The 24,735-nt window shown below is 47.3% G+C and overlaps 1 protein-coding gene across 1 annotated transcript in view; it reads right to left on the reverse strand.

Annotated features, from left to right (window-relative positions):
- The window catches only part of LOC143891187 (uncharacterized), a 60,453-nt gene that overhangs the window by 4,158 nt on the left and 31,560 nt on the right, over positions 1 to 24,735 (reverse strand). The window contains exons 8-9 of the mRNA XM_077395821.1: positions 11,237 to 11,334; positions 1,453 to 1,594 (exon numbers count right to left, since the gene is read on the reverse strand). Coding sequence (XP_077251936.1) covers positions 1,453 to 1,594; positions 11,237 to 11,334 — 240 coding nt within the window. The remainder of the gene's footprint in view (positions 1 to 1,452; positions 1,595 to 11,236; positions 11,335 to 24,735) is intronic.

The raw sequence follows: 24,735 nt of genomic DNA on the forward strand, positions 1-24,735 counted from the left end.
TATTAGCAGTAGGAGATGTTTGTGGAATAGATTAAGAGGCAGATTTGGATGCCACCAAAAAGTTATTTCATTCTATGGCAAATAGGACTTTGCAGGAAAATAAAGAGGTTGGAAAGGAGCAGGTGGTAAAGGGGGCTGAGGGATTCAACCCTGAATAAAAGCCTTCTAGCCCCAAAAGTGAGAAGAAGAGAGAGGAAAGATGAGAGAGGAAAAATAGAAAAAGAAAGTGGATACAGAGTGGAAAAGAAGGGGGATAGGGAAGAATCTAGATATGATGAGGTAAGTTAAATCCTCATTTTTTCCAATTTTTCGTCCTGACATTGATAGTGGCTTCTCTGAAGCTTATTTTGAAGTTATCTTTAGATGGTTTAAGTATCTTTGACGATGGTGATCAAGATGATTATCTAAGATGGTTTTACAGTGTAAATAAAAAATGGGAACTCTTGATCTAATCCTGAAGTGCACAATCCGTTAGTCTTGGCTTGAGAGACTTAGTCTTTCGTCTTGTTTTCTTTCAGGATACTTTTCCTTGTTACTTCTCTGTTGGGAACTTCATGTCTGCTTTAAGAATTCTGTTGGCTAGCTTGGTCGCTTTACTAGAACAAAGGGCATAGGAGAAGGTGCACACAAGGCACTTTCATTCTTATAATGAAGGTTAGTTGTTAGAAAAAGGTGTTGGCAAATTGCTTTTGTATTGGTATGCTACGCTTAGTAATTGGTCTCAGGTATGCCCGTGCATTCAGCTTTTATTTAAACTATTGTAACGCATGTTGGTACTCCTGGTCCCGAATGCCAGTTTAATATTAATGAAATTTGTCAATTTTCAAAAAAAAAAACCACGATAATATCATGATATTATCCTGATATTATTACGATGTTTTTATTTTAAATTTTATATATTTATATATTTTTAAAATAATTTTATTTTTATTGTTTTTCCTATATAAACCCGAAAATAAATAATTTTTTTAATAAACCTGAGATTTTCCCTTGCCCAGAAATTCCCGATAACGATATTTGTGACAGCTTATGACGAGAAATGAACTCGGGTTCTACAGTTATATCTGATGACAGCTTGCAATCCCATCCCCAATGACATGGTAGGGTTATTACTAAGACTAGGCATAGTTCCATCATGGTTTTAAATTTCGGCTGAAATACCAAAATTTTGGATTTCGGTTATGACCGAAACTGAAACCACGAAAATCCTAAATTTCAGTACATTAATGAAATTTGCTTCTTTTTTTTACCGAAATTCGGTATTAAACTGAAATTTAAATCCTTGGTTAGCATGCAAGAAACTTCATGGCCAGATAGAAAAACCGCACCTTTAATAGTATGCTTGTGGTGGTTCCTCCTATAAATACGGTGATCATCATGGGCTGTCAAAGTGCCAGACTGAATAGGATAGGATATCCTTTCGTTTCCTACATTTTCGTGGTATTTATTTACATGCAATATTCGTCGGGCAAGTTTGGAGATCATATCAGAGTTAGCAGAAGAATCTTGTGAAAGGGCTGTCACTGCAGCAGCACGAAGCCGGATGATTGAGCTAACTGAAAGCCGTGATGAAAATTCATCATTGTATACAATGCTGCAAATAGTCTCAAACTATATCGGTCAATATGAAAAGAAAATGCAGGTTAAGTAGAAAAAAAACTAAGCTGAATATGATAAATCACCCCCTATGTTACATCAGTATGGGGTATGAGTGAGTGTCGGATTCGGCAAACGTCGAAAAGAAAGATTCATGGATTCGGATTTTTTTTAATTAATTATGAAATTTTAATTATAGCAAATAATATATTAAATTTTTTAGTAGATTGTGTTAGACCGAAAATCGGTAACAGGTACGGCAGTGACGTAAGGGCTGAGCTGGATGACCAGAGGAACCGAAGTGAAGGAGTCGAGTTCGGCGGGATTGAAATGAAGTGGTTGTGTTCTGCACAGAAGCAAACGAGGTCAGAAGACCAACCCGGGTGTTACCTCGGACAGGCCCTTCGACACTCAAGTCAGTATATGAGCAGGAGTGCAGAGCTAGTTTAAGAGTTTTTTTTTGAGAAGAGGAAGGTTATTACCTCTTGATTTGAACTTTGAACCCCCTTTTATAGAGGGAAACTCGATGACGTGGGATGACCTACGCCAGGACAGGTGCAGGCCTGCTATAGGTTTGAGTTCACCTACTCCAGGACAGGTGTCGTCCTGTGATAGGCTTGAGTTCACCTACTCCAGGACAGGTGTCGGCCTGTGATAAGTTCACCTACTCCAGGACAGGTGTCTGCCTGTGATAGGCTTGAGTTCACCTACTCCAGGACAGGTGTCGGCCTGTGATAGGCTTGAGTTTTTACACCCTATCAGTTGCCCCCCAGTTCTCCAAGTCATTGTAATGACTTGGGTAAGTGTGGTGAGTTACATTCTTGAATGGACGGAATCTGTCCGGAAATTTGCTGGAAATGAGTCCAGAAATTCGTCAGTTCGGCCTGGAAATGAGTCCGAAAATTTGCTGGAAATGAGTTCGGAAATTTGCTGGAAATGAGTCCGGAAACTCGTCAGGCCGGCCTGGAAATGAGTCCGGAAATTCGTCAGTCTGGCCTAGAAATGAGTCCGGAAATTTGCTGGAAATGAGTCCGGATATTCGTCAGCCCGGCCTGGAAATGAGTCCGGAAATTCGTCAGTCCGGCCTGGATATGAGTCCGAAAATTTGCTGGAAATGAGTCCGGAAATTCGTCAGTCCGGTTTTAGGCCAACAGTCCGGCTTGGGCCGGACTGACTTTTGTCATTTAGCGGAAGCGTCATATCCAGTCCGGCTTGGGCCGAACTGGCTTTTGTCGTTTAGCGGACGCGTCATATCCAGTCCGGCTTGGGCCGGACTGGCTTTTGTCGTTTAGCGGAAGTGTCATATCCAGTCCGGCTTGGGCCGGACTGACTTTTGTCGTTTAGCGAAAGCGTCATATCCAGTCCGGCTTGGGCCGAACTGACTTTTGTCGTTTAGCGAAAGCGTCATATCAGTCCGGCTTGGGCCGGACTGACTTTTGTTGTTTAGCGGAAGCGTCATATCCAGTCCGGCTTGGGCCGGACTGACTTTTGTCGTTTAGCGGAACCGTCATATCCAGTCCGGCCCAAGCCGGACTGATGCTCGAGCACGTAACGGATGCCCTTAGCTTCTTGGAGATACGCGCATATTCGCTTACGCCTTTGCCTCGAAGTGCGTGTTCATCATTAATGAAAGACACGTGGCCTTTATACAGGGGCTCTCGAGTATGCTCGTTTCTGTTCTATTTTTTGCGTTGCTTTTTTGTGTTGACACTTGCTTCCCTGCAGATTGGAGTGTACTATAGCGATCTCCGGGAGAAAAGCAAGAAATTCTCCGAGGCAATAACAAAGTCAGAGGCGGAGAATGGGAAACTGGCGAAGGCGGCGGAGGAGCTCCAAACTAACATTGGACGGACGGAGGCGGAGAAGAAGCTGCTTAAAGAGGAGCTGGCCCATCAGAAGCAGAAAGCAGCCGAAGCCCTCAACGCCCAGAAGGAGAGAGCCAAGGAGAGACAGAATGCGGCCGTCGCGGAGGCCCTATAGAAGAAGGAGGACGAACTTTTCAGTTTGTCCAGTGAGGCCTACAAGATTGGATTCTTTGACTGTCTTGAGCAGGTCAAAGCGTCCAATCCAACCATGACCCTGACCAGCCTGAATATCCCTGATCCACCGGCGCTTGACGACGATGAGCTGGTCACTACCGTGGCCGCAGTGGTCCCGGAGGCGGACTTACAACGGGGTAGCAGCCACGGGGCCTCTTGAGCCGTCTCATCTGATTCTTTTTGTAATGGTCTTTAGAGACCCCACTTTTGTAACAGCCTTTTGAGGCCTCATTTTTGTAATGGCCCTTCGAGGCCCTACTCTTTCATGAATAGAAATTATATTTTGGCGTCTACCTGTTCTCTTGTCGGCCTCTGATTAATACTGTTTAATTCTATGCTGTGGGCGGACTTTTGAGATAAACTATCTTGCAAATTCCCAAGTTTTGATGAACTGGGTTTCCAAGCGGCAAGCACCCAAGTTTTAGAGAACTGGGTTTCCAGATAATAAGTACCCGAGTTTTAGTGAACTGGGTTTCCAAATAATAAGTACCCAAGTTTTTAGAGAACTGGGTTTCCAGATAATAAGTACCCAAGTTTTAGAGAACTGGGTTTCCAAGCGGCTTTGGTTTCTGCTGTCCGGGCTGGTTCCGGACCAGGAGTGAGCTCCCAGCCTTTGCGGAGACGAGCCGTGGCGAACCGAGCAGCGAGTACCCTAGTTTTAGTGAACTGGGTTTCCAAATAATAAGTACCCAAGTTCTAGAGAACTGGGTTTCCAGATAATAAGTACCCGAGTTTTAGAGAACTGGGTTTCCAGATAATAAGTACCTGAGTTTTAGTGAACTGGGTTTCCAGATAATAAGTACTCGAGTTTTAGTGAACTGGGTTTCCAAATAATAAGTACCCGAGTTTTAGCGAACTGGGTTTCCAAGCGGCTTTGGTTTCTGCTGTCCGGGCTGGTTCCGGACCAGGAGTGAGCTCCCGGCCTTTGCGGAGACGAGCCGTGGCGAACCGAGCAGCGAGTACCCTAGTTTTAGTGAACTGGGTTTCCAAATAATAAGTACCCAAGTTTTTAGAGAACTGGGTTTCCATGAGGCGCGAAGATCTGCAAAAGAGTTTCCATATCATCCATATTTAACATGTATTTATATTTACAAAATCACCTTTCACGCCCGATGTTTGGCTACTGATAGTATTTCCTGAGATTCTTGGAGTTCCATGCATGGGGTAATAGGTGCTCCTCCAGTTTCTCCAGCTTATAACTTCCTGGGCGAATTACTTCTTTCACTCGATACAGCCCCTCCCAGGTCGGGGAGAGTTTTCCGACTTTCTTTGGTTGGGAGACGACAGCTTTCCTCAGCACTAAATCTCCTGTTCGGAATTCTCTAGGGCGTATCTTTGAATTATGGTAGTTGGAGACTTTCTGCTTGTAGACGGCGACCCTGATTCGAGACTCTTCCCGGGCTTCCTCCAGCAAGTTGAGGTTCGCACGGAGCCCGTCATCATTGAGTTGCTCACTGAAGTTGGTGACTCTGGGAGATGGGGCGCCCACATCGACGGGTATTACCGCCTCCTTCCCAAAGGACAATTTGAATGGTGACTCTCCCGTTGATGTGCGCGGGGTGGTTCGATACGCCCACAGGACATGATAAAGCTCATCTGCCCATCGGCCAGCCTTATCATCCAGCCTTTTTTTAATTCCCTGAAGCAGGATTCTGTTTGTCACTTCTGTCTGCCCATTCGTCTGAGGGTGCGCCACTGAAGTAAATCTCTGCTCAATCTTCAAGTCAGAGCAGAATTTTCGGAAGTTCTTGCATTCGAACTGTCTCCCGTTGTCCATTATCAAAACGCGGGGAATCCCAAATTTGCAAACTACTGATTTCCAGAAGAAGTTCTGCACGTTTTGCTCTGTGATCTGGGCCAGAGGTTCAGCCTCCACCCACTTGGTAAAATAGTCAATCGAGACTACTACAAACGCGCGTCTTCCGGAGACCGGTGGAAATGGGCCCAGGATGTCCATCCCCCATACTGCGAAGGGGAGTGGGCTGATGATCGGGACCATCGACACGGCAGGCTGGTGGATGCTCTCGCACCTTCAAACCAGAGTCAGTGCATCTTGTCTTAAGGTAGGCCAGTACAGGCCTTTGAGCAGTACTTCGATTGCTAGGGCCTTGCCCCCCAGATGTTCTCCACAGATCCCTTCGTGCGTCTCTTGCAGGGTGTACGCGGCGTCGCCTGGCCGGAGGCACTTTAGGTACGGGAGGGTGTACGATCTTTTGTACAGATTCTCACCATTGAGGGAAAACCGAGCTGCTCTCTGCGTCACCTTGCGGGCCTCCTTCTTTGCTTCGGGAAGCTTTCCAGTACGCAGGCACTCAATGATTTCGTCCATCCAGCAGGGCTCGTGCTCCACCTGCATTACTTCAGTGGCCTCACTTTCGATACTAGGTTTCCGTAAGAACTCCATACATATACTCCCGAGAGTGGTGTATCCGGAGGCGGCCAGCTTGGACAGCACATCTGCTCTTACATTCTCTGTTCTGGGGATTCTGATGACCTCAAAACTTTTGAACTTGTTGGCTAGCTGGCGGACCTTGGAGAGGTATTTGACCATACGCTCGTCGCGGGCCTCTTAGACTCCTTGAATCTGGTTTGCCACCAGTTGGGAGTGGCAGTACGCTTTAAGCCTTTGGGCTCTGGTCTGAACTGCGAGATTCATTCCGGTGAGGAGGGCTTCATACTCTGCCTCATTGTTGGAAGCGTGAAATCCGAACCTCAGGGCATAATCTGCGGTGAAGTTATCGGGTTCGGTGAGAACCAAACCGGCTCCACAGCCACCCTTGTTCGAAGATCCGTCGACGTACACTTCCCAGATTAGTTCGGCGGTTGATGGATTATGTTCTACTGGTGCGGGGATGATTGCTGCTTCAGTCCCATCTTCTAATTGTTCCTCCGTTGTGAGTGCCTTTTCCACAACTGGGGTTTGAACAATTTCGGATTCAGTGATCTGCTGGGGGATGGTGCACTCAGCTAGAAAGTCTGCCAGCACTTGAGCCTTGATCGCTGGCCTTGGCACGTACTGGATGTCGAATTCGCTCAGCTCCACGGCCTATTTCACGAGCTGTCCCGAGATGTCTGGTCGATGGAGAACTTGCCTGAGCGGCCGATCGATCAGGACTTTTACAGTGTGGGCTTGAAAATACGGCCTCAACTTCCGGGCTGCCATCACCAGCGCGTAAGCCAATTTCTCGACCCGCTGGTACCTGATTTCGGCGTCATGGAGAACTTTGCTAACATAATAGACAGGCTTTTGCTGGCGGTGCTCTTCACTAACTAGGACGGCTGCTAGAGCCGTGGGACTTACAGACAGATACAGGAGTAGCTCCTCACCTGGCTCTGGCTTTGTCAACAGTGGTGGAGAGGATAAGTACTGCTTTAATTCTTCGAATGCGGTTTGGCACTCCTCTGTCCAGGGCGCAGTCTTGAGTCCTTTGACTGCGTTGAAGAAGGGTAGGCACCTCTCTGCAGATTTCGAGATGAAGCGCCCCAACGCGGCCACCATTCCTGTGAGCCGTTGCACTTCTCTGATAGTTTTTGGTGGAGTGAGTTCCACCACAGCCCTGATCTTTTCTGGATTGGCCTCTATTCCTCTCTGGCTTACCATAAATCCTAAGAACTTTCCTGAGCTGACGCCGAAAGTGCACTTGGTGGGGTTGAGCTTCATGCTGTGCTTTTTCAGGACGTGAAATATTTCTCTCAAATCGGACACATGATCCTGTGCACTTCGACTTTTGACCAGCATATCGTCGACATAGACTTCCATGTTACGGCCGATCTGGTTCTAGAAGAGTCTGTTCACGAGCCTTTGATAAGTGGCTCCGGCATTTTTGAGGCCGAAGGGCATGACACGGTAGCAGTACGTCCCCTGATCTATCACAAACGAAGTCTTTGGAAATGTCTGACTCATACATTCTGATTTGGTTGTACCCGGAGAAGGCATCCATGAAGCTCAGCAGCTCGTGACCTGCGGTGGCGTCAATGAGCTGGTCAATTTTCGGGAGCGGATGACTGTCCTTGGGACAGGCCCTGTTCAGATCAGTGAAATCAACACAGGTCCTTGACTTCCCATTTGTTTTCTTCACCAGGACTACGTTTGCCAACCAGTCCGGGTACTGGATTTCTCGAATGAAGTCAGCCTTTAAAAGCCTCTCCACTTCTTCTTTTATCGCCTGCCGTCTTTCGAAAGCGAAATGCCTTCTTTTCTGTTTCACCAGCCTGCAAGTTGAGTCAACACCGAGTCCGTGCGTGCTGATCTCTGGGTCGATGCCAGGCATGTCAACGGGAGCCCACGCAAAGACATCCGCATTGTCTTGAAGAAACTCGGTGAGGTGGTGCTGGATACTGCTGCTTAGAGAGGAGCCGATCTGAACGACTTTATCATTGTCGTCTGGGCTCAGCGGGACGGAGATGAGGTCTTTGGCGGATTGAGTCCCCCGAAATTTGTCCCTCAGATCGAGTAGCTCAATCGGCAATGATTCCACCGCATTTTTGCCTTTGAGTGCCATTGCATAGCACTCTCTGGACTGGGGTTGGTCTCCCCGAACTTCTCCCACGCCGTTTGGCGTTATGAATTTCATCTTTTGGTGATACGCTGAAGCGACTGCACGGATCAGGTTCTGGCCAGGCCGTCCTAAGATAGCGTTATAGACTGAAGTGGCCCTCACTACTAGGAAATTGACCATGGCGAAGGCTTGGCAGGGCAATTCTCCGACGAGGACTGGGAGTTCAATTTGTCCCTCCACTTTCACAACCTCTCCTGAGAAACCGAACAGGTCTAAGTTCGCCGGCTTCAAACGGTCGTCGCCTATCATCTTCTGGAAAGCATGATAGTACAAGATGTCTGCCGAACTCCCGTTGTCTACAAGGATTTTTTTTACTTCCCAGTTTGCAACGAGCATGGTTAAAACCAAGTCGTCGTCGTGAGGCAGTATCAGGTTGTCGAGGCCCGCATCTGAAAAGGAGATCTCGTTCTCTGTCTTCGTCTTCTTGCTGCATGTGTGCACGGCGTTGACTCGGCGTGCATATGCTTTACGAGCAGCGGTTGATGTGCCCCCCGCGGCCGGTCCGCCCATAATCGTGCCGATGGCTAGGGTCGCTGTGCCCCTGGCTGCGAACTAGGCGGCAGAGGAGATTGGTTCCGGACAGAGGGCGGCTGCGACCGTCGAGGGCTGGGGTCCTGAGGACTCTTTTCTCTGCGCTCCCTTCTGGTGCCGTCACTTCGGATATACTTTTTCAAGTAGCCCCGGCCAATCAGATGCTCAATTTCTTCCTTGAGTTGCCAGCATTCTTCTGTGTCGTGGCCGTGGTCCTTGTGGAACCGACAATATTTTGGTTGGTCTCTTTTGTTCCCTTTGGAGATCATTCTCGTTGGCCACCTCACGAATTCTTCTCCACTGATGGCGGCCAGTATATGTTTCTGGGAGGTGTTGAGGGGCGTGAAGTTCTCTTCTCTCCTCTGAGGGGACTTCTCTCTTCTAGGGGCCTTATCCTCCCTACGCTGCTTGGTAGGGTTCTTGTCCTCAGAGGTTCTCCTCCGAGTCAAGTCCAGGGCTGCCAGCGTTTCCTCCACTGCTATGTACTCCTCAGCTCCGGTCATTAGATCCGCCAGTGAGTGCGGATTTTGGCGAGCCACTGAGCGGCAGAAATCATTGGATCTGGCACCCGCGAGGAGTGCGCTCATTGCCGCTGAGGGGTCCAAATTCGGTACTTGGAGTGCCTCCCTGTTGAAGCGGCGAACGAACGCCTTGAGAGGTTCGTGATCCTCCTGCTACAAGGCCATCAGGGATGCTGTTGTTTTCCTTGGCCTGCGGCTGCTCATAAAATGGCGGACCAGATAGTCCCCAAAATCTTCAAAGTTGCTGATGGAGTTCGGTTTAATTCTGGAGTACCAGTCCCGGGCCGCACCAGTCAGTGTTGTCGGGAATGCTCTGCAGAGGAAGCCATCGGATGCGCCGTGGAGGAGCATCATCGCTCTGAACGTCTCTAAGTGGTCCGCTGAGTCAATTGTCCCGTCATATTGCGGGACGGTTGGCATTTTGAACCCTCTGGGTGCTGGGGCACTCATGACATCGTCGGTGAATGGCGTTCTGCTTGAGAACGCCCGCACAATAGGCCGGCTACAATCTTTCGCCAGCTCTTCTATACGGTGGTTCATTTCTTCCATCCTTTGAAGCATCGGATCAGCTCTGCAGTCCGGCTGGTCCGGTGATCTGTTTCTTTCCACTGACGGGCTCGCCGCAGAGCCGGACTGACTTTTCGGACTCTTTGACGAGGCCGGAACTTCTCTTGCTGTGGGCGGTTTTCACGAGCTCGGGGCCTTCGCGGAGAGCGGGACCGCGACCTTCGGCGGCAGTGAGGCTCCGTATGCGCATGCCTGGCCCCGGAGTGATGGACTCGCCTTGAGTGGTGAGTCCGGTCTTCATCGTGGCGCGCTGCCTCTCCTCTGTGAATATTTGACCTTTCCTGTACGGGTCGTGAAGCTTCTGGAGGAGGCTGGGGAGGCGCTTGGAGTAGTTGCTGATATTGACCGACCAGAGCCGTCATCTGCTGGAAAAGAGCTTGAACTTGATCCGGAGTGGGCATAGGGTTGAGGTGTTCCGAACGAGCCGGGCTCTGTTCAGCTGTAGCAGAGGCTGCCACCATCAGTGAGGCGATTCGCTCACTCCGGGTCCTGCGAGGTAGCACGGTTTGGGTAGTCCCTGCGGTTGGTATTCGTGCACTCTTGCGCCCTGCCATTTTTGTAAGAGATTTGAACAGCTTTTAGTTGTAAGTCTCACGGATGGCGCCAATCTGTTAGACCGAAAATCGGTAACAGGTATGGCAGTAACATAAGGGCTGAGCTGGATGACCAGAGGAACCGAGGTGAAGGAGTCGAGTTCAGCGGGATTGAAATGAAGTGGCTGTGTTCTGCACAGAAGCAAACGAGGTCAGAAGACCAACCCGGGTGTTACTCCGGACAGGCCCTTCGACACTCAAGTCAATATATGAGCAGGAGTACAGAGCTAGTTTAAGAGTTTTTTTAGAGGAGAGGAAGGTTATTACCTCTTGATTTGAACTTTGAACCCCCTTTTATAGAGGGAAACTCGATGACGTGGGATGACCTACGCCAGGACAGGTGCAGGCCTGCTATAGGTTTGAGTTCACCTACTCCAAGACAGGTGTCGGCCTGTGATAGGCTTGAATTCACCTACTCCAGGACAGGTGTCGGCCTGTGATAGGCTTGAGTTCACCTACTCCAGGACAGGTGTCGGCCTGTGATAGGCTTGAGTTTTTACACCCCATCAGATTGAGTAAATATAATGTTTTGTTTTCATCTGAAAATATAAAATACTTACTATTAGGATGGATAAAACTTAAAACATGGAGTAATTGTAAAGTTGCGATAGCAATATTCTGAAAAAAACAATTAAAAGAGACCTAGAAGTGTCTCCGTTAATCCTAAAGTACTGGAATCCGAGACGTGGCTGACACAGATTCTTCACCCTTTCAGAAGAAAAGATAAAACTTTCCAGAAAATAAACACCACCTCGGATGTGTAAAAAGAAATTACATTGACAAAACTGAAAAAGAATTCCCCTTAAATGAAGACTGTCATTTATAATCACCTAGTCACAAAGCTTGAACATGCTTCAGCTATAGTTGACTCTACACATGGAAGGGTTCCATATGTGTACACATGTAAGTTTGGGTAACGCCTATATAACTGCAACAAGAAAAAACAATATGGTGATTTCTTTTGAAGACTAAAAAACAACAAAAACAATATGGTGATATAAGTCAATTTCTTAAATTTGAAAACAATCTGGAATAGAAACATGTAACAAACCTGGATTTCTTGAATAGAAACAGATTGGGTACATTTATTGGCCATATTACAATGTTTATTATGCTTTTCTCGGTGAACTAATTGTTGAATAAAGTTGTGTATGTGCACACCCCTCTAGGGGCAGTTTTGTCATTCTCACACATAACATATATATTAATATATAGGGTGCGTTAGGGAGGACTCACTAATTGATTCTCTCTCCACCGTTTTCTATACTCTGTTCTTCTCTTCGTCTTCTCTAAATCTCTTCTTCATCTCCACTCATACGTACAACATGGTATCAGAGATGAAGGTTGAAGATGGGTTCCCTCCGTGAAGACGAAGAGACGATCGCGACGACTTCATCAACCCTATCTGAATCTATCGAAACAAGAAACCCTAATCCTAATCGATTCTTTTCAAACCCTAACCTTCATCAAACCAAATCATTCATTCAACCCTAACCGAATCTTTCATTCAATCCTAACCCTAGTGGTACCCTAACCCTAATCGAAGTCAATCTTTTGCAGCCCTCACCTTAGCCACCACTTTGGGTTTTCTTCCCAATCCAACTGGACGCACCCTCCAATCCCTAAACCCTATTTTTTTCCACTCTTTTGCATTCCCAAGCCAACTGCCCCAACATATTTCCTTTATTTTGTGGTTTTTCCATCACCACCAGTTCATTCCACCCATTATATTGAGGCATGTTATCGGCAATCATGTTGTGGACTGCTCGTTGTGATTCGTGTTGATCATTTTTTTTTTATGATCGAAAGGCATCAGTTGGGATTGTTTGTTGATGCTAATCAGTTGTTGATGTTGTTGGTTTTGCTCTTGATTGTCGTTGGTGTTGTTCTTGATCGTAGGGCATTGGTTGTAGTTGTGGCTGCGGACCTTCTTGTTGTTCGGTGGCAATCAAAGCTGTAGTTGTTATTGGTATATGATTACTGGTGTTGGATTGTTGATGTTGTGGTAGTTGATTTTGTGTTGTTAATTGTTGATGTGGTTTTGGACATTGTGATTTGGCTGGTGTTGTCCGTGGTTGTTCGTTGTGTTGGTGGAGATTCTTGGTTTATTGCCTGTTGGTGGATCCTTCTTGTTGTCACTTGGAGTAGGTATTCGCAATGACTTCGTCTACCTCTACCATTTCAGGCACGTTTCCTGTTGTAACTATGACATCCGTCAAGCTTGACAGATAAAACTATCTTGCCTGGAGTCGATCGGTTCAGCTTTATCTACGTGGGCAGGGGAAGTTGAGTTTTATCACAGCGGATCCACCGAATCCTAAGGATTCCTCCTACGACAAGTGGAGTCAGGAGGATGCCCTTCTTCAGTCACTCTTGTGTCAGAGTATGGAGCCTAAGATTGCAAGTCATATGTTATTTCTAGCTACGTCTCGTGTACTTTGGTTACGTGCAGAGACTATTCGGGGACTAATAATCTCGCTCGGAGCTGTGATACTTACACTGATTTCTTCAGTGTGAAGCGGGGTGACAGATCTGTTTCTAAGTATTATTCTAACTTTGTTGGTCTATGTGAGCAGCTGGATGTCTATCATCCTCCATCTACCGATCTTTCCATTTTAGCAAAGCAGAAAAATGAGCTATGTTACTCATGGACGAGGTCTTCTCTCTTGTGAGTTTTTGCCTATTCGTCAGGAGATCTTAGGTCTTGGTACTTTACCAGACATGGACGAAGTCTTCTCTCTTGTTCAGCGAGCGTTGAGGGTTGATGCTCATGGTGATTCTATGGGTGAGCAGTCTGCCCTGACTGTTCAGTCTGGGTACAGTAGAGGATCACGGGGTCGGGGTCGTGGTCGTGGTCGCAGAGGTACTGGTCGTGGTTTTGGCCGTGATTCAGGGGGAGGCCGTAGCACTGGTGGTCATGGAGTCCGTTATTGTTCCCATTGTGATATGAAGGGTCATACCATTGATTTCTGTTATGATTTAATCCAGAGTTTCGACCCTCTCGAGCTGCACATAATGTTTCAGGGACCACCTCAACGACTCCTACTTCTGTTCCTTCTGATTCTTCTGACACCTTAGTGGTCTCTCGCACTGAACACGAGGCTCTTCTACGACTACAAGACAAAGGGAAACAACCAACTGCCACTCTTGCGAAGGAAGGTAGCAACCCATCCTGCTCCCTTAGTCATTCCAATTCTTGGTCAATATATTTCGCTCATTTTATGCTGAAATATCTATTCAGTACTCATGTTCTATTAAATGTCTACGTACAGATAATGCACCTGAATATTTCTCTGTTTCTAACGGTTTTCAGGAGTTTTTATCTAGTCGTGGTATTATTCATCAATCATCGTGTGCCCATACCCCTCAGCAAAATGTTGTTGCGAAGAGGAAAATTCAATATCTTATGGACATAACTAGGACACTTCTGTATCAGATGCATGTTCTTAAATCATATTGGGGCTGAAGCCACTCTCACAGCCTGTTTTCTGGCGAGCCGTCTTCCATCCTCTGCTCTTGATAATCGGTCACCTTTCTTTGTCTTGCAACCCTCTGGGAATCCATTTCCCTTACTTCCCAAAGTGTTTAGTTGCACGTGCTTTGTTCACGATATTACGCCTGGGAATCTATTCTCGCACTTAAAAGGGCTACAAATGTTATAGTCCTCAGCTTTGTCGTGCTTTTGTGTCTACTGATGTTTCATTCTTTGAGGATAAGCCCTATTTTAATGGACCTACTTCTACCCAGGTTCATGACTCTGAGGTTCCGCTGCCATTAACTGTCTCAGTACCGATTTCATCACCTGTCGATCAACCCAAACCTTTGCAGGTTTATTCTCGTCGTTGTCAACAACCTGCATGTCAAGATGCCACTTCATGTCCTCCAGCCCCCTCACAGCTCCTTGGACTGCCGACTGCACCTGAGGTAAGTGATTCCCCTGGTGAAGCCCCAATTGCATCTCGTACGCGATCTCGTACTACTCATCATCCTATCTCTGATGTGGTTTCTTATGCTCGTGTGTCACCCTCTTACAGTTCATTTTTGTCATCTATGTCTTAAGTATCTATTCCTCTATTCCTCACTCTGTTGTCGAGCTTTGGCTATCCAGGTTGGCGAGCAGCGAAATGGGTGCTATGAAAGAGAATCACACATGGCAGTTGGTCTCTCTTCCACCAGGAGCTCAAGTGGTTGGTTGTAAGTGAGTATTCATAGTGAAATATCTACCAGATGGGACATTAGAAAGACTGACGGCTCGATTGGTCGCAAAGGGGTATACACAGACATATGGCATTGTGTACACGGACACATTCTCTCCAGCGGCCAAGATTCCCTCCATCAGAGTTCTAATATCCCTTGCAGTCAACATGTTGTGGCCTCTTTACCAGTTAGATGTCAAGAATGCCTTCTTGCATGGTGATCTGCAAGAAGAGGTGTATATGGAGCAACCTCCTGGGTTCGTTGCCCAGGGGAAGGTGAAAAATGATGTCTGCAAGTTACAAAAGGCAATATAGCAATCCCCTCATGCTTGGTTTGGAAGATTTAGTGAGGCAGTGATACGATTTGGAATGAAACAGTGTGCAGTAGACCACTCAGTGTTTAGCTCTCAGGGCAAAGATGGGAGTATCTTCCTGATTCTTTATGTTGATGATATCATAATCACAGGGAGTGACAGCCTAGGTATACAAAGGCTGAAGGACTTTCTTCAGAAGGAATTCTATACCAAGGATCTTGGTCGTCTAAGATACTTTCTAGGGATTGAGGTAGCATATTCACATGGAGGGCTATCTCTATCACAAAGAAAGTATGCACTGGATATATTGTAGAAGACTGCTCTTCTAGGAGCAAAGCCTGTTGAGACTCCCATGGACCCAAACGTCAAGATTTCACCTAATCAAGGGGAGTTACTAGAGGATCCAAGCAGATAGAGACGTTTAGTTGGATCGTTGATTTACGTCACTGTTACACGTCCAGATATCGCTTATGCAGTGGACGTGGTTAGTCAGTATATGAATACTCCACGGACATCTCATTGATCGCAGTTATTCAGATAGTGAAATATCTCAAGAAAGCTCCTGGTAAAGGTCTTCTCTTCACATGAGGATTGAGGGATATTAAGATGCAGACTGGGCAGGATCTCCTGCAGACAGGAGGTCTACAAATGGCTACTATACTTTTGTTGGAGGTAACCTAGTGTCGTGGAAAAGCAAGAAACAGGAAGTTGTATCAAGGTCAAGTGCAGAAGCTGAGTACAGAGCTATGGCCTATACCGGTTGCGAGTTGATCTGGTTGAGGTCATTCATGTCAGAGATTGGGCTTCCCTACTCGTCTCCTGCGTCGCTTTACTGTGACAACAAGTCTGCCAACCATATAGCCATGAATCCAGTTTTTCATGAGCGGACAAAACATATAGAGGTGGATTGTCACTTTATTCGTCATCGAATTCAAAAAGGGGAGATATGCACTGTGTTTGCAAGGTCGAATGATCAAATAGCGGACATGTTTACAAAATCATTGAGTAGAGCTCGATTGGGCGATTTATGTAACAAGCTGGGAATGTATGATATACATTCTCCAGCTTGAGGGGGAGTGTTGAATAAAGTTGTGTATGTGCGCACCCCTCTAGGGGCAGTTATGTCATTCTCACACATACATATATATATATATATATATATATATATATATATATATATATATATATATATATTAATATATAGGGTGCGTTAGGGAGAACTCACTAATTGATTCTCTCTCGACCGTTTTCTATACTCTGTTCTTCTCTTCCTCTTCTGTAAATCTCTTCTTCATCTCCACTCATATGTACAACAGTAATAAAACACCTTCATCAAGTCTGAAGCTTGTGTAGTACTTGGATGCTGGTGATCTGCTAGTATGGGATGGTGAAAATGATAAAGACATCACTTGTATGTTAATAAAGTAGGTGGAATTGAAACTTTGTTCTGGCCGGAATCTTTCCATTGAAAAGCAGCTGCAACTTTAACATGCCTCATAAAAGTGTAAACGTTTTTAAACATACGTCTCAGCAAACAGAAAATTGATTGTGGGAGGCAAATTTGTGTCAAAATAATTTAAAAATTCAATCCACTAATAAAAAAATCTCGAGTTTATTCAACTTGGAAACTTGATATTTTAGGACGCGTTTGGTTTCGGCCCACACACCATATTCTCTAGGTTTCTAAAGTTGTGATTATAACCTAAGCTCATGATTTTATAGATTTCTTCGATTTTATCAATTAATAACAAGAAATGACTTTGTTGACAACGATGACCAATTGGTATTGCGAAATCTTAATGATGCAGAGCAGGGAAGACGAAGGGAAGAAAGGTAAAGGGGACGAAGAATATAGGAGGGAAGAGAGATCGTAAGAGAAGAAATGTGCACATAATTAATTCTCAGAAGCTGAATGTCCAATAAATCCGACAATCATATATATGGGCAATTTAAAAGCAATAAATAAAATAAAATAAGATAAAACTAAACCTCAAAAGAGCAATTATAGTACTTGTTAGGCCCAAAATTGGTAACAGATAAGGCAGTGATGAAGGAGCTGATCTGGCGAGTCCTGGTAGTCCGAGCTGGCTAATTATCTGTGACCTGCGCAAGGGAGCACCCGGTCAGAAGACCAACCCGGAGTTGTGCTCCGGACGGGCCCTTCGACAGTCAAGTCAATAATGGGCACAGAAAAGGAGAAAAGCCAATTTTAGGGATTCTCACTCTTGAGGATTCGATCCATACCTTTGAGCCTTAGGAGGCTTTTTATAGTGAAAGCCTGAGGTAGTTGAATTACCTGCCCCAAGACAGGTGGCAGCCCATGAGTGGATTGGATTTCACCTGCTCTTGGCGAATTACCAGGCTACCCCTGGGGCTGGTGTCAATTTCACTGTGGGCCCTTTGGGGGCCACGCGTCGGCAACTAAATGGGCGTGGCTTTTCATACCCCATCATTTGCCCCCCAGTTCTCCAAGTCATTGTAGTGGCTTGGGGAAGTATGAGAGCTTGAGTCCCTGAGCGGTCGGATGAGCTGAGGTTCGGGAGGAGGCGCATAGGCCAGCTTCCGATGTCTTGCCTAGACAGGGATGACTAGAAATACGAGGTGGAATAGTCTGGCCGGCCAAGCCCTCTGCACGGCTTGGGATGTCCAGAAACATGGAGTGAAATACTCTGGCCGGCCAAGCCCTCTGCACGGCCTGGGACGACGAGAAACATGGAGTGAAATATTCTGGCCGGCCAAGCCCTCTGTACGGCCTGGGACGACCAGAAACATGGAGTGAAATATTCTGGCCGACCAAGCCCTCTGCACGGCCTGGGACGACCAGAAACATGGAGTGAAATACTGTGGCCGGCCAAGCCCTCTGCACAGCCTGGGACGGCCAGAAACATGGAATGAAATATTCTGGCCGGCCAAGCCCTCTGCACGGCTTGGGACGACCAGAAACATGGAGTAAAGTTCTCTGGCCGGCCAAGCCTTCTGCACGGCCTGGGACGACCAGAACTGTGAAGCGTAGTAATTTGTCCGACCAAACCTTTTGCAAGGCCTGAGACGACCAGAACTGTGAAGTGTAGCAATCTGTCCGGCCAACCCTTCTGCACGGCCTGAGACGAGCAGATTTTTGTCGTTTTATGAAACGCGTCATATCAGTCTGGCTTGGGACGGGCAGAGTTTTGTCGCTTTATGAGACACGTCATATCCTGGCCGGCTTGGGACGAGCAGATTTTCGTCATTTTATGAGACGCATCATATCCTGGCCGGCTTGGGACGAGCAGATTTTCGTCGTTTTATGAGACGCGTCATATCCTGGCCGGCTTGGGACGAGCAGAGTTTTGTCGCTTTATGAAACGTGTCATATCCTAGCCGGCTTGGGACGAGCAGATTTTTGTCGTTTATGAGACACGTCATATCTTGGCCGGCTTGGGACAGGCTCAAAAACTTAGAAGTTTTTCCATATTCAACCTGTACGTATATTCATAGAAGGTACGTACATAGGCTACATATGTACGTATCCCTATACGCATACGTACGCTCGCCTCGCAAGGTGTGCCCCGCTTCCTTAATGAGGGGCACGTGGCACCGGCTCAAGCCTCAAGGTTATAAGAAGCGGTATTCACCCTTCATTTTTCACTTTTCACTTTTTTCTTCTGCCTCTCTTTTGCTCTGCCTGCTCGGCTGTGATAGCTTGTGGTCGCGGTCATCCGCAAATTAGGAGCCTTTCTCTTTGGACCGGTAATCTTTTTTTAGCGCGTCTTAATTTGATTCTCTTTTCTTTTGTGTTCTCGATGTCCAGTAGTACTTCTAGTTCTGAGTCGGGCTCTAGGTCGTCTTCAGGGCAATCCACCTCTTATAGCAGTCCAGGGTCTAGTTCATCGGAAAGGACCCAAGCCAATCCGGCCAGGGTTCCCAACCCGTACATGGCAGGTCCTAGGATTAACGTAGTTGCTCTTGACGAGCCCGTAGGTAGCGGGGACTAGGTGATTTTAGACTTAAACACCACCCCGGTCCAAACGGACAGCTTCTACCGGGCAGAGGCGAGTGGAGGTAATGATGTTGCCGAGGTCTCCACAACATTCATTCCGGGCCGGGCTGTAGAGGTAATAGCTGAGGCTCGGATGGACGCCAATCCCCAGTACAACGTTCAGGCTCTTTACGAGGAGAACTACTTTGAGGAGTCCAAATTAGGGGAAATTCGGGACAAGTACTGCATTCCCGAGCGGTTCAGGTTGAGGGTGGCGATACAGGGAGATAGGGCTTGTAACGATAGCACCGATGTATGTATCTACGAGGATTCCCTAAGAGTCGGGCTTAGGTTTCCCCTGCACCCCTTCTTCGTGGAGGTTCTCCGATATTACGTCCCGGCTCTGGTTCAAGTTGCGACGAACTCATGGAGAACACTGGTTGGATTTATGTACCTGGTCCGGGGCCGGCTCCAAAGAAACTTGTCCATTCTGTTGTTCCGTAAGTGCGCACATTTGAAGAGGCATAAGGACGGAGGTTGGATTTATATCAGACAACGTCCTGAGGTGAAGATGATCACTGACATTCCAACCTCCATATATTTATAGAAGAACAGGTTCTTCTATGTCGAGGACAGTGGAGCTACCGAGCCTTGGCCGGTTCCTTTAAAATGGGACACCCCGGACACGCTTGCGTTAAGCCGCAAGCCGATCCTAGAGGGCGAGGATAAGCTTACATTTGCTCAGGTCTGTGAGGAGCTGCAACGAGAGGGCCTGATTCACTGTGCGGAGTTCTCTAAGGAAGAGATTCTGGTCGAGCTCGGCATTAGTACTGCGACCCGGGCACGTATGTGGTTTTAGGCTAGTTTTGATCTTGAGTCTCTCTTTTGTTATTACTGACCGGAAAAGGGTCAGAAAAGGAAGGCCCACGAGACTTCTAGTCCTGCACCAGTGCAGGACGCACCGCCGAGGGGGAGGAAGTCCTTGGTAAAGATCGTGGGCGCCTACGGCCGGGGAGCTGGATCCTCGAGGCCTGCGGATGTGGTCCTTGGCGTCCAATCCCTCCCAGCAAGACCCGCAGATAATGTTTTTCGGCCCAACTGGGCTGTTTAAAAGAACGACACCGGCTTGGGTGACAGTCGGGTAGGCAGGGAGATAGTCACCAAGGGCTTGTTGAAGCAGGACAGGCTCAAGGTTCTGAATGAGCTGCCGGACACGGCCGATGAGGCTATGTTCTCCTCGATCTATCAGGAACCTTTTTTTTCTTTTTTTCTTTTTTTTCTTTTGCCTGTTGCTTATACCCTTCACTTAATCCGCAGATCAGATGTTACTATAATGACCTCCACGAGAAAAGTCGGGGCTTCTCTGCTGCAATCACCAAATCGGAGGAAGAAAACGGTAAACTGAAGAAGGACGCCCTTGAGCTCAATAAGGCCATTCAGGAGAGGGACAAGGAGATTAATAGGCTTAAGAGTGAGATGGCTGTCCAAAAGGAGAAGGCCATTGACGCCCTCAATCAGCAGAGGGAGAGAGCTCGTGAAAGGCAGAAAGAGGTCGTACAGAAGGAGGACGAACTCGTCAGTTTGTCCACCGAGTCCTACAAGTTGGGATTCATGGATTGCCTTGAGCAAGTCAAGGGGTCCAACCCAAACGTCTTTCTGAAAGGCCTTGTCTTGCCTGAGCCGGTGGTCGGGGACGCGGATGAGCAGAACGCCCTCCCAGCAGCTGATGCTTCTGAGGCAGATCATCAGCGGAACGACGGTCACGAGGAGTCTTGAACTCCCCACCCTTTTCCTGTTTGGCAATACTGACGAATTCTTTTTGTAATGGCCCTTGAAGGCCCATTTTGTGTACATCTGTCCGTATGTGTTTTTTATGAATAGAAGTCATATTTTGTCATCTATTGCTTTTATTTATGTTCGTCTTAGTCTTATCTAAGACTGGTTGACTTAGCACTTTAGGCCACTGAAATAATAGAAAAGATTCACTTCATGTCGGATTTTAGAGCAAAGGCCTACTACCCCGTTTTGTTTCCGACCGGAAGTCCCCTTCCGATCTTATTAGGGACGAACCGGGGTGATCCAAGAAGCAGATACCCAAGTTTTATGGAACTTGGATCTTTTACGAAGTTTGGCTTTCTGCCCTAGTTTGTTTCCGACCAGAAGTGCACTTCCGGTCTTTTCGTAGACGAACCGGGGTGAACCAAGCAGCAGATACCCAAGTTTTATGGAACTAAGATTTTTTTACCAAGTTTGGTTTTCTGCTCTAGTTCGTTATTGACCAGAAGTGCGCTTCCGGTATTTTTGTAGACGAACCGGGGTGAACCAAGCAGCAGATACCAAAGTTTTATGGAACTTGGATTTTTTTACGAAGTTTGGTTTTCTGCCCTTAGTTCGTTCCCGACCAAAAGTGCGCTTGCACTCTTTTTGTAGACGAACCGGGGTGAACCAAGCAGATACCCAAGTTTTATGGAACTTGGATTTTTTACGAAGTTTGGTTTTCTCCCCTAGTTCGTTCCCGACCAGAAGTGCGCTTCCGGTCTTTTTGTAGATGAATCGGGGTGAACCAAGTAGCAGATACCCAAGTTTTAGGGAACTTGGATTTTTTACGAAGTTTGGTTTTCTGCCCTAGTTCGTTCCCGACCAGAAGTGCGCTTCCGGTCTTTTTGTAGACGAACCGGGGTGAACCAAGCAGCAGATATGATTTGACCCGAAAAACTCGGAGCTTGCGAAGAAATAGTAGCCTTTTTCATTCCACAAATTCCAGCGTGACTACAATGGTATCCGCTTCTGAACCTTCAAAGGTTGCAGGCTATTGGTAGTATTTTCTGAGGTTTTTCGAGTTCCAGGCGTGGGGCAGCAAATGCTCACCAAGTGTCTCCAACTTGTAGCTTCCTGAGCGAATGATTTCTTTCACTCGGTACGGCCCCTCCCAGGTCGGGGAGAGTTTGCCTACCTTCTTTGGCTGAGAGATAGCGGCTTTCCTCAGGACTAAGTCGCCCGCTCGGAATTCTCTTGAGCGTATCTTCACGTCGTGGTAGTTGGACACTTTTTGCTTGTAGGCCGCAACTCTGATTCGGGATTCTTCCTGGACTTCTTCCAGCAGGTTGAGGTTTGAACGGAGGCTGTCCCCGTTGAACTGCTCGTTGAAGTTGGCGACCCGGGAAGATGGGACACCAACATTACTGCCTCAGTTCCGAAGGATAGGTTGAAGGGCGACTCCCCCGCCGTGTTGCGTGGGGTGGTACGATACGCCCATAGGACGTGATAAAGTTCATCAGCCTACCGGCCTGCTTTCTCATCCAATCTCTTCTTGATCCCCTGGAGCAGGATTCTGTTCGTAACTTCAGTCTGCCCATTCGTCTGAGGGTGCGCCACAGAAGTGAATCTCTGTTCGATTTTCATATTTGAGCAGAATTTTTGAAAGTTCCGGCAGTCAACTGCCTGTCGTTGTCTGTTATCAAAGCGCGGGGTATCCAGAATCTGCAAACAACACACTTCCAAAAGAAGGTTTGTATGTTTTGCTCCGTGATCTGGGCCAGAGGTTCAGCCTCCACTCATTTGGTGAAGTAGTCTATAGCAACTACGACGAATTCACGCCTTCCGGAGGCCGGTGGAAAAAGGCCCAAAATGTCCATCCCCCATACTGCAAAAGGGAGTGGGCTGATGATCGAGGCCATAGGTACTGCCGGTTGATGAATGATGGGAGAGAATTTCGAACATCTCTCCTCAAGGTTGGCCAGTACAGGCCTCTTAAAAGCACTTTGATGGCTAGGGCCTTGCCCCCCAAGTGCTCTCTGCAAATTCTTTCATGGGTCTCCTGCAGAGTGTACGCAGCGTTGCTTGGCCGAAGGCATTTCAAGTATGGAAGGGTGTACGACCTTTTGTATAGATTCTCACCATCTAGGGAAAATCTTGCTGCTCTTTGTATCACTTTGCGGGCCTCTTTCTTTCCTTCAGGAAGTTTCCCACTACGCTGGTAATCAATGATTTCGTCCATCCAGCAAGGCTCGTGGTCGACCTGCATTATTTCTACGGCCTCATTGTCAATACTGGACTTCTTCAGAAACTCCATGCATATACTCCTGAGAGCGGTGTAACCAGAAGCTGCTCGTTAGGATATCACGTCCGCTTTTGTATTTTCCGTTCTGGGGATTTTGATGACCTCGAAGCTTTTGAATTTGCTGGCTAGAAGGCGGACCTTGGAAAGATATTTAATCATATGCTCGTTGCGGGCCTCGTAGACTCCTTGGATTTAGTTTGTGACCAGTTGGGAGTCGCAATACGCCTTCAGCCTTTGGGCACGAGTCTGGACCGCCAGGTTCATTCTAGCGATGAGAGCCTCATATTCTGCCTCATTGTTGGAGGCACGGAATCCGAACCTTAGTGCGTAGTCCAGAACGAAGTTCTCAGGCCCGGTGAGAATCAAGCCGGCTCCACAACCGCTTCTGCTTGAAGATCCGTCCACATATACTTCCCAAAGCGCCTCGGACGACAAATCCTGTTCCGCTGGTACGGTGGCGCTTTCTGTTCTTACAGGGGTAGCCGCCTCAGCTTCTACTTGTCCCCCAGGTGCAGTGATCTCCTATACAACTGGAGTTTCGACAGTTTCGGATGCGATGCTTTGCCGGGGGATGGTGCATTCTGTAACGAAAACTGCCAACACTTGGGCTTTTATCGCCGGTCTGGGTAGGTATTGGATATCAAATTCCCTTAGTTCTACGGCCCACTTCACAAGTTGCCCTGAGGTGTCCGGTCTATGGAGAACCTGTCTGAGTGGTTGATTCGTCAGGACTTTTATCGTGTGGGCTTGAAAATACGGCCTCAGCTTTCTGGCCTCCATAACAAGAGCATATGCCAACTTTTCAACTCGCTGGTATCTGGTCTCAACATCATGTAGGACCTTGCTGACAAAGTAGATTGGTTTCTGCTGGTTGTGCCCCTCTCAGTACTGCCGCCAGTGCCATGGGGCTTACTGATAGGTACAGGAGTAGCTCTTCTCCCGGTTCCGGTTTGGTCAACAACGGCGGGGAGGATAAGTACTGCTTCAGCTCTTCGAACGCAACTTGACATTCCGGTGTCCAGGGTGCCGTTTTGATTCCCTTGACTGCATTGAAGAAAGGCAGACATCTTTGTGCGGATTTTGAGACGAAGCGTCCCAATGCGGCTACCAACTTCCCGAATGGTTTTTGGTGGAGTGAGCTCCACTATCACCGTGATTTTTTCCGGGTTGGCTTCTATTCCTCTTCTGCTTACCATAAACCCCAGAAATTTGCCCGCGCCGACGCCGAAGGTGCACTTTGTTGGGTTGAGTTTTATGTTATGCTGCCTTAAGATGTGAAATGTCTCTTTCAGGTAGGAGACATGATCTCGTGTGCTCTGGCTCTTAAGCAACATATCGTCCACAAAGACTTCCATGTTGCGGCCGATTTGTTTTTCGAAGAGTTTGTGTACTAGCCTTTGGTATGTTGCCCCTGCATTCTTCAAACAGAAGGCATGACGCGGTAACAGTACGTGCCCGATCCGTTACAAAGGATGTTTTTGGTACATCCGATTCATACATTCTGATGTGGTTATTTCCGGAGAAGGCGTCCATAAAACTCAGTAGTTCGTGACCCGCGGTAGCATCTATTAGTTGATCAATTTTTGGAAGCGGATAGCTGTCCTTAGGGCAAGCTTTGTTCAAATCGGTGAAGTCAACGCAGGTCCTCCACTTCCCGCTGGCTTTCTTCATCATGACCACGTTTGCAAGCCAGTCAAGATATTGAATTTCTCGAATGAAGTCAGCCTTCAAGAGCCTCTCCACCTCTTCCTTGATCGCTTGGCCCCTTTCTAGGGCAAAATGTCTTCTTTTCTGCTTCACA

Source organism: Tasmannia lanceolata, unplaced genomic scaffold (assembly GCF_043159265.1).
Source record: "Tasmannia lanceolata isolate RefF3 unplaced genomic scaffold, GAP_Taslan_0.1 ptg000013l, whole genome shotgun sequence".
NCBI classification, from domain to species: domain Eukaryota; kingdom Viridiplantae; phylum Streptophyta; class Magnoliopsida; order Canellales; family Winteraceae; genus Tasmannia; species Tasmannia lanceolata.